The 16,863-nt window shown below is 46.2% G+C and overlaps 1 protein-coding gene across 1 annotated transcript in view; it reads right to left on the bottom strand.

Annotated features, from left to right (window-relative positions):
- Positions 1 to 5,214: 5,214 nt before the first annotated feature.
- The window catches only part of ADAM10 (ADAM metallopeptidase domain 10), a 152,560-nt gene continuing 140,911 nt past the window's right edge, over positions 5,215 to 16,863 (bottom strand). Inside the window, exons 14-16 of the mRNA XM_085849686.1 lie at positions 14,923 to 15,143; positions 12,889 to 13,015; positions 5,215 to 6,911 (exon numbers count right to left, since the gene is read on the bottom strand). Coding sequence (XP_085705812.1) covers positions 6,772 to 6,911; positions 12,889 to 13,015; positions 14,923 to 15,143 — 488 coding nt within the window. The 3' untranslated portion in view covers positions 5,215 to 6,771. The remainder of the gene's footprint in view (positions 6,912 to 12,888; positions 13,016 to 14,922; positions 15,144 to 16,863) is intronic.

Below are 16,863 nucleotides of genomic sequence, written 5' to 3'. Positions count from 1 at the left end.
CCGGCTGTGTGGTGTGGACCTGCGCGTCCGGACGAGGAGTGCCGGAGAGAGTTCGCCGGCTACGCGGGATGCCCGGAAACCACGCGCATCCACGCTAGCTGTCGGGGGAGCGCGACGTCATGACTCGACGACCACTAAGCGGGCGGGGGGAGGGCAGGTAACCTGCACCGTCCTTGTGTGCAATGTACCCCGTTCGTCGTGTCCTATTTCCCTTTTGAAAAGCCATCGTGCATCGTTGAATGAGTAGTGGGTTTTGAACGCCCGGTAAAGAGAATCAGACCCGTCGAGGTCGGCGATAACACCGCTCGGTTATCACTGTAGTACGGAACGGACCGCTTAAGCGGTTCGTATCCCAGGCCGACCTGCGGCGCGGTGCAGCCCCTCGGTAGGTTATCCGCGTGGGTACTTTGGTATATCGACATTCGGCGATTCACCCTATTTCGCACGGGTAGAATGCGGGCGGACTGGGCTGTGGTGAGGTTAAACCCCCACCCGTGACTGGTTCTTGGCGGTAGTTCCAGGAGGGTCACGACTGAATTGTCCGTCCGGTGGGCGACGCGGTTGCAATTGGAGTTACGCGGCCGATTGCACACCGGCAGGCGCAAATTCGCAACAGTGGTGTCAGGAGTGGGATCGGCAACATCCACCGCGGGCGTTTCCGGACCGGGCTTCACTCCCACAGGCGCGCACGTGGCGGCCTCATGCGTTGCACAGCACGGACCCCGTGCGCGCTGCCGTGCAAACCCGGCACGGTTCCCAATGCAACTACGGCCGCTACTCGGCCTTTGTTCATGTCGCCGTCTCCATTCAACGCACACACTCCTGCATGTCACAAGGCTCACAGACCTTGAGATGGCACTCACACCGGGACATGTGGTTACATGTTCCCGCATGCCAGCTGCCATCTCCCTCGCATACCGCTCTCTCACACACACGGTCTCTCTTGCACTCGGCCGTGCACTCACGCGGACCATTCCATTCGCACACATGGTTCCACTCACACAGGGGGTTTCACTCCCACTCGGGGTCTCATCCACACACGGGGTCTGTCACACACGCCGTCGCTCTCACACACGCCCTTGCACCCACGCTATGTGCGCGTTGCAGCACGCATTTCACCACACTCGTATACACACATTTTGACACCACACACAATGGGACCACACTCGTAACCACACTGGGGATTCGTGCCACCCCAAGGGTTTCCGGGGCCTCTATACCCCCTTAGCTCTCCGTGCACCCGTCAACAGCACTTGCCCCCTCAACTCCGCGAAGCTCGACTGGACCCACCTGGTCGTGAACCGCTTCAAGAGGGCATACTCCCTCCCCTCGTTCCTGAAGGAAGCTATCCAGCTGCTCGCACGGGGTCTCGAGACATCCGTGAGCTCGCCCCCATTATCCTCTACTACCTCCGTGTGTGTGTGCTCGTCCTTAACCCTGTCCAATTCACCCTCTATCTCCAGTGTCTCTGCCAACTCAGTCACCTCATCACCCATTACCTCCCTTGTCTCAACTATTATTTCTGCCGTCTCCACATGTCTTGCCGTACACGTCTCAGTCACCCATTTACTTTTTCCCTCTGTGTCACCGTTACTTTCTCAGTCACTTTCTCCGTCACCTTTCCACTTCTCGCCCAACACGTCCCCCCAATTAATCTGTCTTCACCCGCCTCCATTGCGGGCCTGACAGCCGTTGCACTCCCCCTCAGCTCGTTCGCTCCAACACGTGGCGCCGCCATTTTGAGCTCCACTGCCCGCGTTTCGCTCCCCACAATTGCCATTATGCCTGCCTGCAGGCCTCGGCCTATTTGCTGCATCTCACCCCATATTTTTTTCATTTCGTTTGTCATATTCGCATTCATTTGTTTGTGTTTGCTTTCATTTCTTTTTTCTTATCGTTTTCCATCCTGCACGCATTTTCATTTATTCCGTTTTTCATTTGTTGCATCTCCCCTCTCATTGCTTGTGTGATCATCTCCACCATTTGTGTGATGACCGATGGCTCCAGCTGGACTGATCCACCATTGTCGGTCGTGGTTTCATTGGGGAGCGGGGAGGGATTTTGACGGAGGAGGGGTGAGGGGGGGGTGTCATCCACCGCGGCCTCTGCCGCCGTGCACATTTCGGGCTCCGAGTTTGGTTGGGGAAGTTCATCCTGCCCAATAAGCATTTCCTGCTCGGGGATGTCGTCCTGGGCCATGGATTCTTCAATTTCTTCCCTCACTTCTATTTCCAATACCCCTAGCACCCGTTCACCTTGAAAAGCCATCTTATTCCGTGAAATTTAATTTAAAAGTTCGAAATTTAATGGGAATGGGGGGGGGGTTGCTTCGCACACCCCTGGTCCGATTCCCGTAAATTTAGTTTGGAGACGGGAGAGTTTGTATCCCACTCCTGACACCAGTGTTACGAATTCGCGCCCGCCGGCGTGCGATCGGCAACGTAACTCCAATCGCAACTGCGTCGCCCACCGGACGGACAATTCAGTCATGACCCTCCTGGAACTACCGCCAGGAACCAGTCACGGGTGGGGGTTTAACCTCCCCACAACCCAGTCCGCATTCTACATGCGTGAAATAGGGTGAATCGCCGAATGTCGATATACCTAAGTACCCGTGCGGGTAACCTTCCAAGGGGCTGCACCCCGCCACAGGTCGGCCTGGGACACGAACCACTTAAGCGGTCCGTTCTGTACTACAGTGATAACTGAGCGGTGTTATCGTCGACCTCGACGGATCAGATTCTCTTTACCGGGCGTTCAAAACCCACCACTCATTCAACGATGCAAGATGGCTTTTCAAAAGGGAAATAGGACATGACAAACGGGGTACATTGCACACAAGGACATTTATTCACTATACAGCACAACACAAGCAAGGGCAGTCATGCAATATAGAAGTAACAAATAGAATGCAAAAGCAATACGACCGACTATAATTGTTATTTACAAGCACAGTCACTGATACAGTCGTTACTTAACAGGACACGGCGCCACAGCATGCATACAAAAACAAAAGGAAAGACCTCCCCAGAGGCAGGGAGGTAGACGGGGTCCGGGGACCTTTATAACGTAGGCCTTGGCTGACCGAATAGGCCCACGAGACCGTGCAGGTTACCTGCCCCTCCCCCTTAGTGGTCGTCGAGTCATGACGTCGCGCTCCCCCGGCAGCTAGCGTGGACGCGCCTGGTTTCCGGGCCTCCTGCGTGGCCGGCGAACTCTCTCCGGCACTCCTCCTCTGGACGCGCAGGTCCACACCACACAGCCGGCAGAGCTGCGCCTTCTGTCCGCGTCCCCTCCACCGGACCCCGACCACAGGAACAGCTGAACCACCCTAGGAGCGCTGAACCACAGGAAGCACGAGCACCGGACCACCAAAGGCAGGCGAGTGTACCACGAGCCGGAAGAAGCAGCAGGGCATGGACCACTGGGAGACAGGGGAAGAGAGCCATGAACCACAGGGAGATCTCTCAGAGAGACCTGAGCCTCATGTACGGTCCACCCTTTATAGCGCGGGGCTCCACCCTTCGCTCCACCTCCCTTCGAGGCGTTTCGAGAAGCCTCCCGAAAAGGGGCGTGCCCTCTCGCCCCCTCCCCTCGCGCCGTGCGGGGGACGGGGGAAGTCGGTTTTGGCTCAGGTCCAAGGAAGTATTCCCCCAAAAAAAGGCCCCCACCTTTTCTCACCTTTGACCCCCGGCTCAGATCGCACTTCCCCCACACCAAGCGCGGGGAAAATAGGGGGGGAAGCCGCGCACCATCGGAGATCCTTCTTGCTTCCCTCCTCGCGTTCTCGGACGGTTTCCGACGTGGAAAGGGGGTTGTTGCGTGGTCCGTGGAGGATGGCGTTCGCAAGCGGGCATAGTGGCGAAGATGGTGGTGGTTGTTGCAATGGTGATTGTAGCATGGTTGGCGTTGTGGCGTAGTTGGTGGTGGCGGTTGTTGGCGTGGAGGTTTGTTGCAATGGTGGTTCAAAATAACGATAGATAAAGAAAAACACTATCTCAAAAGGTCACAACCCGGTGAACACAAATAATACCCATTAAACAACGGTGGGGAAATTTAACTGAACACAGACTTACCGGGATAACTGATCTAAGGAACCTATATGGTGTTCTGTGAATTTCCACAGCCGTAACAATATAGTTGCTAATAAATGGCACCATCCTGAGCTGCAAAGCAAAGAAGCAGCAGAAAAAGAACAGCAAATATACTGTATATAAAATGTGAAAATTTGTTTAAAAAGACTATTTTGCATGTTTGTGATGTCATAATTGTGTAAAAATTAGCTCTATAAGAGCAATAATGGACACCATTGTGGAGAGGAGGCTCAGACCTTTAAATTCAAAACCAGAATTGTGTTTGCAGCTTCTATAACAAGAAACTTGTACGAGTTAAAACAAATTTAGTAATTTTTGGTGGTTACCATGGAAACGCTTTTGTAAAAAAAATACAATTGCACCACTTTCAGACCTTACATCCACCTTGGTGATGACCCCCATGGACCCTCCTAACAGCTGGTACCATTGGCATTTTTCTACCTTACAACTTGTGCTAACTCGTTAAATAGGCCTCTCTTCAGATTTGGTGGGTAGACTAAATGCATGAAGGACATGAGAAGACATCGATGAACTTTTAGCATGACATCAATGGAATAAACAAACAAACAAACCGGATAAGGGACTTGAATGTAGGAACCTACCATTATGAGGCAAGTGCTGAGATGGGAATATTAAACAGGCCGACCTACTTCCACTCATCTGGATGAGAGAGAATGAGCTCTTCACTGTATTGCTGAAAAAAATATTTGAAGTTAATGATGGATGGGGGTATGACAGAGTGTACACTCACTTCTAAGCTGTCTAGCCTGGGTTTGAATCCCAACCTAGCTATAAACTGTCACTGGTGTTTCACAGGCAGGGTGGTTCACTGATGCGTGTACCGTCCGTCGTATGGACGTTAAACCCGCCGGCCCATCTGCCCACATTTGTTGGTGGAAGTTAAAGATTCCACAGTGTCCTTTGCAAAGAGTAGGTGAGCTATCGCTGCCATCCTCACGGCCAAATTCCAAATTGCTGTACTCAGTCGAGCAACTTGAATCTGTGGCAACCCATCCGTGATTACGACCATCGCCAAAGAAACCGCTTCAGCAGAACTAACACCGTGTGATGCACAAGCAGAAGGGGTATAAAAACAGTTCATAACAAATACCCAGAAAGATCCGGTTCTCAACTGGAAAGATTTATTACAGTTAGTCAAATTTATCCTGCTTACAAATATTCAAAATTTACAAAACAGTATCTAAAAACAGTAGTCATATACAGGTCAGAGAAAATGGCAGGACAAGGAACAATTGGAGGACAAGCTGGCAATACATTTACAAGGATCGGGAGTGATGGGGGTGAATCATGAAAAAAAAAACATTCGACCCACCCCTACCACAACTTTCCCTCTTGAAACCCACCTACAGCCACCAACAGAAAAGAAAATGTTACTTTGTTTCTCTGATATAAAATTAAAACAAGAGATAACCGAATGCAAATTGCTACCCCAAATCGGCAACATGCTAATTAAACAGTGGTTTTTTTTTTTTTGCAATGAACGTTTCAAACAGCCACAATATCCGATTCCAGGCTGAGATGTGGGACGTCACGTGACGATTCCTAGTACGTGCCAGAATGAAAACAAGGAAACGATACAAGTCTGTTTTAGGCTCCCAGGAGTTCAAGGCCATCAAGTCGTCAGTGGCATAAGTTCAGCCTGTGAATGAGCACTTTGCAGTGGTAAATCACCCAGATCAGAATTCTGATCCCTCACGATGCAAATGTTTTGCTTGGAATGACCTACCGAACATACATTACACTCCTCCTCACAGGGAATAGAGTTAGCTTCTGTGAAGCCACGGTTTAAATAAAATAAAAAAACAACTAAACATTCATCTGCGCAACAAATGAGACAAAGTAAGGTTTTCTCCAAAGGGGAAGTGCAGGTGAGTGAACGAATGAAACCCCTCCCTCCCCCCCCCAAAAAAAACAAACAAACAAACAAAAAACACAAAATATTCTGTTAAAAATAATTTTCAATCAGGCACACAAAGAGGTACTTTTACACAAAAAGTGATGAGCAATGCTAGGGCAGAGATCAGTATCCCTAGTTTACTGCATTCTCTCATTGTGAGTTTTTATTTTATTTTTCCAAGGCAAATAGGACGATTATAAAACTGTAGGAATGCCACACATGGACTGCAGTGGCTACTTCACAAAGTCAGGAAAACGAGAGTCCATGGGCCGTGGGCTGTAATCAGCGAAACTCCAGTGCACGGAAATGATCGGGTTTAAAGGGAAAGCCACCATGCTCACTTACCCCCTGTGCAATATGTTGGGGTTGGGGGTAGGGGATGTGGTGTGGAGGGGTAGGGGGGGAGCTCTGCAATACTTATAAACAAATGTTTCACAACATTTTCCTGTTGAGTTTACTGATGAAGGCTTTTTATGTTCCTGAAGTTAAAATCAAACCAGAACCAGCAAGTGGCATCGCAGTGAAATCCATCAAGTTGTTAACCAAGACAGGTAGTTAAAAAAAACCCAAAAAAAAAAACTCAGCAATTCCATCAAAACTAGCACACCCTTGAGGTGACGAGCCACCAAACATGTCATCTGTACCCTGGTCCCCGACAAACGAGGACAAGGGGTCCATACCAGGAACAGCACGTAGTGCTACCGCAAGTGGTTGAGGTGCATAGGCACAGGGCGAGGAAGGCAGCCTTGCAATGAAAGGCTACTGCCGTTGCCGAGGAGACTGCATCTCGTATGACGGTGGCTGCTCGACCTTGGAACGTCTCGGCTGCTGCATTGGCTGTTGCTGTTCGGCTGCGTGTGCCGGGGGTCTCGGTCGGTGTTTCCTTACCCGCAAAGTATCTGCAAAAGAACCACGCGGCGTGACATACATCTTTGTAAATCTTAATGTGCATCAAAAGGCTTTACAGAAATATCTTGAAAAATTGTTTTGAAACATTTCTTATTCAAACCAGAGCCGTGACCAACGGATGCAATTTCCGGTGCAGCACTTCTATCGGTTATCACTTTAGCCCGATTGGTAACTCAGTGTACTATATTACAAAACAAAGACAATTCTATACCCAGCTCCTTGTCAAACTGTTACACCTGTCTCAGTTATAATTGCCTGGGTGTTAGAACAGTGACAAACTTCAGCCTCAATGTCATGAGGATGCAATAACTACAGGATGTACATAATTTTTAAGTGGAAAGGTTGACTAATTCAATTTTAGTTAAAACGTTTAACCGATTTGGTTTGAGGTGTCGCGAGTTTTAATCGAACGTGTCAAAAGTTTTGCGTACAGGTGTCAAAGCTGATGGAACGGTAAAATAACACAGGACAAATGTTCAACAGACACATAATGGGGCAAAACAAGACAGTTGGCCAAAACAGAAGGATGCAGGGACAACACCAGAGAACCAGGTGAACGGTGGGAACAGAGTCTCAGGGGGTGGACTCATAAAACAGTGAAGAGGTAAAAATAGGAGAGGCCGTGAGGTTGCTGTGCCGAGCAGACTTGACATTTTGGAGAGAAAAGCTCAACTTAGAAAAGGTGGGATAAAAGAATGGAGATAAAAGTTTAGATTTGGGGAGGAAAGGTAACAAGGCCAAGGTTTATGATAGAATACCTGCCTGTGAGCAAGAGGGCCAGAAAGGTGAGCTGAAAGAAAAATCAGTTAAAATAAATTCAAGGCCACACCTGCATGCAGTGAGCAATGCAATGGGAAGTCATACTCCATGACACTTGAGGAAAAAGCCAGGTTATGTAAATGTAAGCGGAGTTCGAAACTGACAGCAAAGCGAAAACTTGGCTCGATGAAGAAATAAGACAACTGCCATTTTGGAGGCAAACTATGAGACGTGATCTGCCCAAGACATGTTATGAGACGCAGGAGCTCCAAAGAGTAATGCTTCTCCCAAATACTGAGCACAGAAGAAAAAAAAATTGGAGATTTGCTTGCCAGTTCTAATATGGAGGGACAAAGTGAAAAAAGGTATCATTATTGACTTAAAACACACATGTTCCAGGTAGGTAATCTGAAAAAAAAAGATATTGTTTATTTCACTCAAGATCGACTGAAAAATATACTGTTGCTGCCCACCTGGTGGAGGGGAAAGGAACTATCCTGCACAGTCATGTCATCCACAAAGTGGTTCGGTGGATTTCACAGTTAAGAGTCACCACCGCTGAATATATAACAAGTGTAGGATTGGTCCCAGAAAAGGGCTTTGAGTAATGGGGCCCTGATGTGATGCCATCAAGACCAGCCATTGTTAGTGGAATCACGAGACCAGAATGTTATCCAAGTTGACTCTTTTGCTCTGGTGAAGAGTTAATGCCTGAAATATCAGCTCCTCCTTTCTTCTTACGGTGATGAAGCATACCTTGATCTATATTCTGTTGATTTCATCCACTGTTCCACCCGCCCATTGACGTAGATCGACACACGCCTTCACAAGCAAAATTAGTTCCTCATTATAGAAATGTATCTACCTTGGCAGGAGGGAAGTTCAAAGCTGTAGAATGCTTTCAGTGAGGGTTTATATGATTGATATAGGAAGAGAGGAATTGGCGACCTTGACCTTTCTGCAAAGACGGAGTTAAGGCAGTCAGCTTTTGCATGAGCAGTGTCAATCGTGACGTGATCCTTCAAGAGTGAAAGAACGAATGAGCACGTTAAGGAAACAGACATGACGAAATGTCACCAAGTTTTCATGGATGGAGAGATACCTGCAAGTTCAGACCTCAGGTGGACTTGATGGTGAGATCTGCTGGTGCATGTGAAGACAAAAAAAAGGACTTGGGCCTGACAGAAAGACTGGAGCTTCCCATTGGAGGAGTGGCTTTTCCCGAAGGAAAAGACAAGCTGCATTCTGGAAATTGTCTCACCGCACCAATCGTTGTACCAGGGACGAGAAGTTGAATAGGTTATCTGGAGGCATGAAGGTCTAAACTGATGAAAGAGGGGAAGTAGTTTGAGAGGAAATGAGTCCCAAGCAGCATATCCATTAAGAGATGGAGATAATAGACCAGTTGCAATGGAAGAAACGATGGAATGCTGCCTTGACCGATGTGGCCGAATAAATTTGTAGACATGAGAGAACCTTGGTGCTTCCCTGAAAACTGCCAGGAATCGAGATTTTCAAGAGTACACGATCTGAAGCGACATTGAGAGATGATGGATGTGAATGCGAGGTTGGGCAAGATGAATTTGAGCAGACGGTAGGAGCCATTAGAGAAAATATGGGTTGGAAGTCCAAATTGTTGGGTAAGTCCTGAAGTGTCAAAAAAAGAGCGTTGGGTGCAATACCATGAACTAGTGGTAGAAGTGATGCCAACTCCACTAGAATGAATGTTGACGTAACAGTGCAGTATTAATATTCAAATTTGAGCTCTCATTCACATTGGCCTTTCGAGTTCTAATCAAGATCCCAAATAGCCACTGATACTGTGTGAGGTATTTCACCAAACCTCAACAGATAGCAATGCTTGGTATTGTTATGGTTGTGGGGGTAGATGGAATTTCAAAGGAAAGTTTGGATTGTATGGAGTTGCTTGGTCCGTGGATGTGTCAGAGACATCTCAATGTAAATTAAGTAGGGAAACTGTGAGCTTAAGTGTTACTTGTCAACACATGGGGGAAGGGGGGTGGTGTGTTAATTAGACAGGGATTAAGGCCAATTTCTCCCAGCATGTAATTGCTCCCTGTGACCTTTTCCTACATCTTTGCATTTACAAGCCAGCAGTGAAAGAATTACATTTTTATAACAACAATGCCGCACATCCAAGCAGGCAAGAAGACCCGCCTTCCCGGCTTTGTACCAGCAAGTCACGACCTCGAGGCTTATGATTGGTGAGTGTGGTGTGTGTGTGTGTGTGTGTGTGTGTGTGTGTGTGTGTGTGTGTGTGTGTGTGTGTGTGTGTGTGTGTGTGTGTGTGTGTGTGTGTGTGTGTGTGTGTGTGTGTGTGTGTGTGTGTGAGGGGGGGGAGCATGATCGACGAGCAGAGAGTAGTAGTAAGACGACAGTTGGTGAGAAACATGGCTGGGACAGAGGATCTTGCTTTGCTCTCCTCTCAGAACGATGAAATGGCTGTACGATTCTTGTGTCATGCTGTAAATTTGCCCGTGTGCTAGGCACCATATTTGTACTAGGCTCGGCACCAAGTGTGTATATTTCTGAGGAGGGATGAAGAGCGTGCCTTGTGGCCTGATCATGGGGCCTCAGGGATCGTCTCGTCGTGCGGTCGAGGAAAGTAGACGATCGTTGTGAGCGAACCTCGTATAAGAGGAACATTCGGGATATTCGTTCATGAAAAGAAGCCGCACGGCGGTTGGTGAGCCCTGGTGTTGAATACCGCCTCACGAACGTTTCCTGCCCAGAGAGCAGCTCAGCGCCATTTTTTGGGCGCATCTTCCCTTGCAGGACGAAGCGGCTCGACCACAAAGTTCAATAAAGACCATCTCCGGACAAAAGTAAGAACCAGAATATAAGGAGGGTTTTCCTTTATTTCGTTTTCCCCTTGTCTGTATTCAAGTCCGTGTGTAGAGGCTCCTCGAGTTTAGGCTTTAATTGACCTCACGATTTATTATTACATTTTGAGTAATTACCCTTGTAAATATTTGATCTATTTTCATGAAATCCCCATGTTTATTTTAAGTTGCTGGTGTCCGTGTATATGTCATGGGTTCGAGTATAAACCCCTTGTGCTGTGCTTCTGTTTGCTCCGTTCATGCCGCCCTTTCCCTCCTGCGCATGCCATAATCTCTGAGGATCACGTGTTCGTATCTTAGGAAAAACGCTCGGCGATCCAACCTGGTCGGTGTTAACCGCCTGTCTACCACAATTGGGTCAGAGGGATTAACCTAACTGCCAGGGCCATGACAGCATTTAAAATATTTTCCCCATCCTCTAAAGCCACCCCCCCTCCTCCTCCCCAATCCCCCTTCCCCATCTAATTGTTAATATTTATGAATCAGAAGATACTTGGTGTTGTTCAACAACAATATGATGCTGCAGTTTCAAAATGCTACAAACTTGTTTATTAATCTATACATAAAATAACAAAGCAATTTCTGATTTGAATCAATCACAGTGCCTTCAGAAAGTATTTACACCCCTTGACTTTTTCACATTTTGTTGCGTTACAGCCTGAATTTAAAATGGATTAAACATAAAATATTTGTCATGGATCCACACAAAATACCCCATAATAACAAGGTGAAAACATGTTGGGAGAAGTTTTTTACAAATTAAATAAAAATGAAAAGCTGAAATGTTTTGCATCAATAAGAATTCAACCCCCTGAATGAATACTCTGTCGGAGCGCTTCGGCAGCGATTACAGCTTCGAGTCTTCTTTGGAATTTTCTCCCATTCTTCCTTGGCAGATTTGCTCAAGCTCTGTCATGTTGGATGGGCAGTGTCGGTGAACAGCAATCATTAAGTCTTTCCACAGATTGTCAAAGGGATTCAAGTCTGCGCTTTGGCTGGGCCATTCAAAGACTTTCACGTTCTTGTTCTGAAGCCATTCCAGTGTTGCTTTGGCTGTATGATCGGGGTCATTGTCCTGTTGGAATATAAATCTAAATCGCAGTCAAAAATCTTTTGCACTCTGAAGCAGGTTTTCCTCAAGGATTTGTATGCCTTGAGCTCCATTCATTGTTCTCTCTTTCCTTACAAGTCTCTCAATCCATGCCGCCGAAAATCATCCCCGAAGCATGATGCTACCACCACCATGTTTCAGGGTAGGGATGGTGTTAGATGGGTGATGAGCTGTGCTCGGTTTCTGCCAGATGTAGCACTTTGCATTCAGGCCAAAGAGTTCAATTTTAATCTCATCAGACCACAGAATCTTTTGCCTCATGCTCTCTGCCTTTCACGTGCTTTTCTGCAAACTCCAGGTTTTCCGTCATGTGCCTTTTTCTCAGGAGTGGTTTCCATCTGGCCACTCTCCCATAAAGCCAAGATTTGTGAAGTGCTGCAGAGACTGTTGTCCTTCCAGCAGGTTCTTCCATCTCAGCCAATGATCTCTGTAGTTCTGTCAGAGTGGTCAATGGGTTCTTGGTTACCTCCCTGACCAAGGTCCTTCTTGGCCAGTTGCTCAATTTGGTCGGACGGCCAGCTCTTGTAAGTGTCTTGGTAGTTCCACATTCTTTCCATTTCCTAATGATGGAGCTCACTGTGCTCTTGAGAACTTTCAACATTCTAGAAATTGTTTTATACCTTTCCCCTTGATCTATACCTCCTTCCAATTCTATCTCAGAGTTCTACAGACAGTTCCTTGAACTTCATGGTAGTTTCTTTTCTTAATACACTTTCAACGGTGGGACCTTATATAGAAAGGTGTTTCTTTCTAAATCATGTCCAATCAATTGAATTAGCCACAGGTGGATTCCAAATCAAGTTGTGGAGACATCTCAAGAATGATCAAACGAAATTAGATGCACCCGAACTCAATTCAGAGCGTCATAGCAAAGGGGGTTGAATACTTTTTGACGCAAAACATTTCACCTCTTCATTTTTATTTAAATTTGTAAAAATTTCTAAAAACATGTTTTCACTTTGACATTATGGTGAATTTTGTGTAGATCGTTGACAATTTTTTTTTTTTTTTTAGACTTAATCCATCTTAAATTCAGGCTGTAACACAATAAAATGTGAAAAAGTCAAGGGGTGAGAATACTTTCTGAAGGCACTGCAACTGAAAGGCAAGTGGTACAATTGTACTCGAGCTATAAGAATGAATCACCCACATTAGCAAATCAAAACAAACTGTTGTCAATCTCTATCTCAAACAAATCGGTGTAGATTTTTATGAAGTGTGTTCACGTCTCACCTGAGAGGTGCTTGTGTGGAGGCAGCTTTGGGTTGCTTGTCGGTGTGTGCACGCTACAAATCTTTATAAACCCTGCCATGAGCATCATGAGTGCCAGCACCATGAGTGCAACGGCCCACCAGTATGCCTGTAGAGTGGAGATGGTACTCGATGAGTGGTAAAAGAAGTACCGCAAAATAAAGCCAAGTGGTGGCACAGGTTAATTACAAAGCCTTGTAAAAACAGAACGCTTGAATTGTTCATCCAATTATGCAAACTTTGAACCACTGCATCCAATATTACAATTGAGGACAAACACAAGGGTGCTTCAAAGTTAAGAAAGTTCAAAGTTATTGTGTAATGAAGCTTATGGTGAAATAATAAAAATCAAAGCCATTGGAATTTACAGGAGATGAGCTGTATGGTTCTGTGATTTACATCTCTCAAATGAAAGTGTATTTAGTCGTGCAAAAAGTTTGGACATGAATCGGTGATGGACGATCAACACGATCATGTTGAACCTAGTGTTGCGATTTGTAAGCATTTGATGTTGAGCAATCACACCATCAATGTGCATGACATTGCTGCATGACTGTGCATTGCAACTGGAAGTGTAGAAACCATTGTTAATTCATACCTGAAATTCAACAAAGCACCAAGGGGATTCCAAAACAACTCTCACTTGATTAGCAGCTCGTTGTGATGGAAAGTGTTAACCAACCCTCTCCTCCTATACTCAAAATGTGTGCCCTTGCGATTTCCATCTGATCGAAGCATCATGACCAGGTTTCTAAGTGACGAGGACGTGAAAGCAGATGTCTCTAAAATAGCTGGGGAACTGTCCAAAGATCTCTGTACCTCTGCCATCAAAGCCAGTACTACTCTGATTGGGCAAATCTGTATGTTAAGTGAGAAATACCTTGGGAAAACAAATAAATAAATAAATTGGGTGTTTCACCAACCTCTTTTTATTCCTCTCGAACAGAACCCTTTACTTCCAAATTCTCACGAACAAACAGCGCCAGTTAGGCCTAAGTCACATTTGCTCTACGGCGAGGATACGGCAGCCGTACGCCCTCTGAATTGACAGAAACGTGCAGCGACCGCAGAGTTTCTGAGGTGGCCTCAGGGTGGCCCTACGCCATTTGGCTATATTTTACAGGCCGTAAGGTCGCCATGGAATTATAACGCGGAGTTATAACTTTTTTCATTTCTACGTTCGCCGTAGCAATTCGACAAGCTGAAACAAAAGAACTGGTAAAAAAAAGAACCCACTAGTTACCATCTGTCTGGCCGCACGTTCGCCTTAGGGCCCCCCTGTGGTCGCCCTGCGATCGCCTTGCGGGCACCTTGCATCTGCCTTGAAAATTCTATGGCCGCCGCAGGAACGCCCTAAGGTCACCATGCGACATCAAATCAAAGACCGTATGGCACCCCCACGTTTTCGGTCTCCACAATTTATAAATACGCCGTGCGGCTCCCCGAAAAAGAAAAACATATGTGACTGCTACATTGTGTGACATTGGAAATACTGCGGACGCCGTATAATTGCTAGTGGCTGTAGATTTTGGAGACCCCACGGCCACCGTCGCAAATGTGACCTAGGCCTTAACACTAAAACATCCATGTACGAACGACATTTGAAAAGGAGGAATTGAATGAAGAAAAGCAAATTTGAGAAAAATGAAGGTGAGAGGAAGGAAATTGATTTGGAGAGAAGATGGTAAAAGGAAGTGAGGAGAAGGGGATAAAATGAAGACTACAAGGTTGGAGGGAGAGTGGAATGGCTGATGTTGGTCATGTTGATTTTGCATTGAAAATTTATTTTGGGGAAACAGAGGAGAGAATTCTCTCAAACAAAACATTTTATTTTCATGTTCTAAATTTTTTTTTTTTATTTACTCTGAATCAATTTGAACCATTTTAGTAACAGATAGTGCACTTTCATCAAATAACTTGTTACGCAACGTGAAACAAAAAATATCGTCCAAAAAGGCAAATGATGACGACAACAAAGATGGTGATGGGTGTTGGGATCGAAGAATGGCGTTTTACCCGAATCCACTCAGCAATGTTCTCGTAAAGTTCAGGGTTGAATATGGCCTTTTTCAGCCTGGCCAGTGGTCCATCGGCATCAACGAGACGACAGCGTAAAAAAACGTCACAGTAACCTTTGAAGTCATTGCAGGGGGATCCAGGTTGCAGCAAAATAATGGTTCCGTTGAAATAATCTTTGAGGTTAGCTGAACCAGAGCTTTGGCATGTGTCAGGTTTACCTGCAGGGACATGTACAGGGTGGTGAAAACAGTGGCTCACCGTTAGGTTGTTATGATTGCTATGCATTGGAAAAATACGAGATTCGAGTTTCCGATTGAACGATAATTGCAAAAATAAGAAACAAACTACATCATCTTACGATGCTTTTATCCATGGCATTCAAGACTCATGCAGCAACTTGAGCATGCAGCATGAGAAACACAGACAGTGGGAGACAACATTGCATTTTACATGAATATTGAGAAATTTGGATTGGAAGGGGAACAAGGGGTGGGGAGGGGGATCGGTGGGGAGAGTAGGGAACAGTTTTAAGATACAGATTTTGGGATAACAGAATACGGGACTCTCAAAATGTCTCGGGAATGCCCATCAATGCCTTTGGTGCGTGTACTGTGCGTTTGCTTTCATTGACCAACTTCCTCTGATCAGGGGCACTTTGAACCTGCTGTTAAGAGGGCAAATTCAAATGGTCTTTGTAACACGATTTGCAGCATTAAAACAAGAGTCAAACTGGGAACAATCCCTAAATGGTTAACCATAATTGTCGTGTTCCTGGATGCAAATCGGACCAACGAAAATGTAAAAAAAAAAAATGAGAAATATTCATGGATGAGTGTTTCCTGTTAATTCCAATGAGCGGCTGCAATAGATAATAAGAGAGTGCGACGGCCCGATGACTGGCGGCATACCCACAACTCGAGGATGTGCATCCGTCATTTAGTTGCGCTCGACACAGATGGAAACGGGAAGAAAAACTCCATCATGGAAGCACCAAACTCCTGAACTATTCACGTAGACCAATTGGAGTCTCGTACATATAAAACCACCGCAAGTTAAACGGACTACAAATAAACTTCAAACCAGTAAAGAAGTAGCACAACTATCTGGTCAGCTTGCTGAAGAACTAATGAACTTTCACAATGCTTTGCTGCTGGCTAAGTCAATTAATGCCAATGGCGGATCACTCTCAGGTGGTTGTGACGGGGAAGGATCATTGTTGTATTTCCATGACTTGTCAGGGGCTGAAAAAGATGATGATGATTTGGAACAGCCCACAAACCCTCAAAGGGTTAGCGGTTAGAAAATTACCCATATTATTTATTATCATTGTATGTGGTACTCAGTCTTGTGAGATGGATGGGAGTGCCAGAAGCAGAAGTTAGGTTGGTGGAAGGGATGGCCAAGGGAACGAAGGGAAGACTTTTGGTTGGTCGGAGGAGTTCAGCGTGAACATCGGTTTGAGGCAGGGAAGCTCTCTTAGCCTACTCAGGTTTATCATGGTGATGGAGCTGGAAAGCAGGAAGGTGAGCTTGAGAGGAAGTATGGGGAGGATGCTGTATGTGGATGATCTGGCAGTTATGGTGGAGAGTAGAGAGATGCAGGAAGTACTGGGGGAGTGGAAGAAGGCATTTGAGAAATATGGGCTGAAGATGAGTATGGAGAAGACTGAGGTGATGTGGATCAGATAGCAGAGAAAATAAATGAATGTCAAGTTAGAGGGGAAGGAGATCAAGCAGGGAAATATGTTTGAGTATCTGGGAGGAACAGTGACCGGGGATGGTAAGTCCAAGGCAGAGGTGCGGAGAAGGATTCAAGTACGTGTGAATGCATGGTGGAGGATGAAGGGAGTAATGACGGACAGAAAGATATCAGGGTAAACGAAAGGGAAAGTTTTGGTGACCTATGTGATGCTGGCATACCTTTACGGTCTCAAAATGG

Source organism: Eptatretus burgeri, chromosome 12 (assembly GCF_056783735.1).
Source record: "Eptatretus burgeri isolate ZD-2024b chromosome 12, Ebu_testis_v1, whole genome shotgun sequence".
Taxonomy (NCBI): Eukaryota; Metazoa; Chordata; class Myxini; order Myxiniformes; family Myxinidae; genus Eptatretus; species Eptatretus burgeri.
This window is presented reverse-complemented; position numbering and strand designations above follow the sequence as displayed.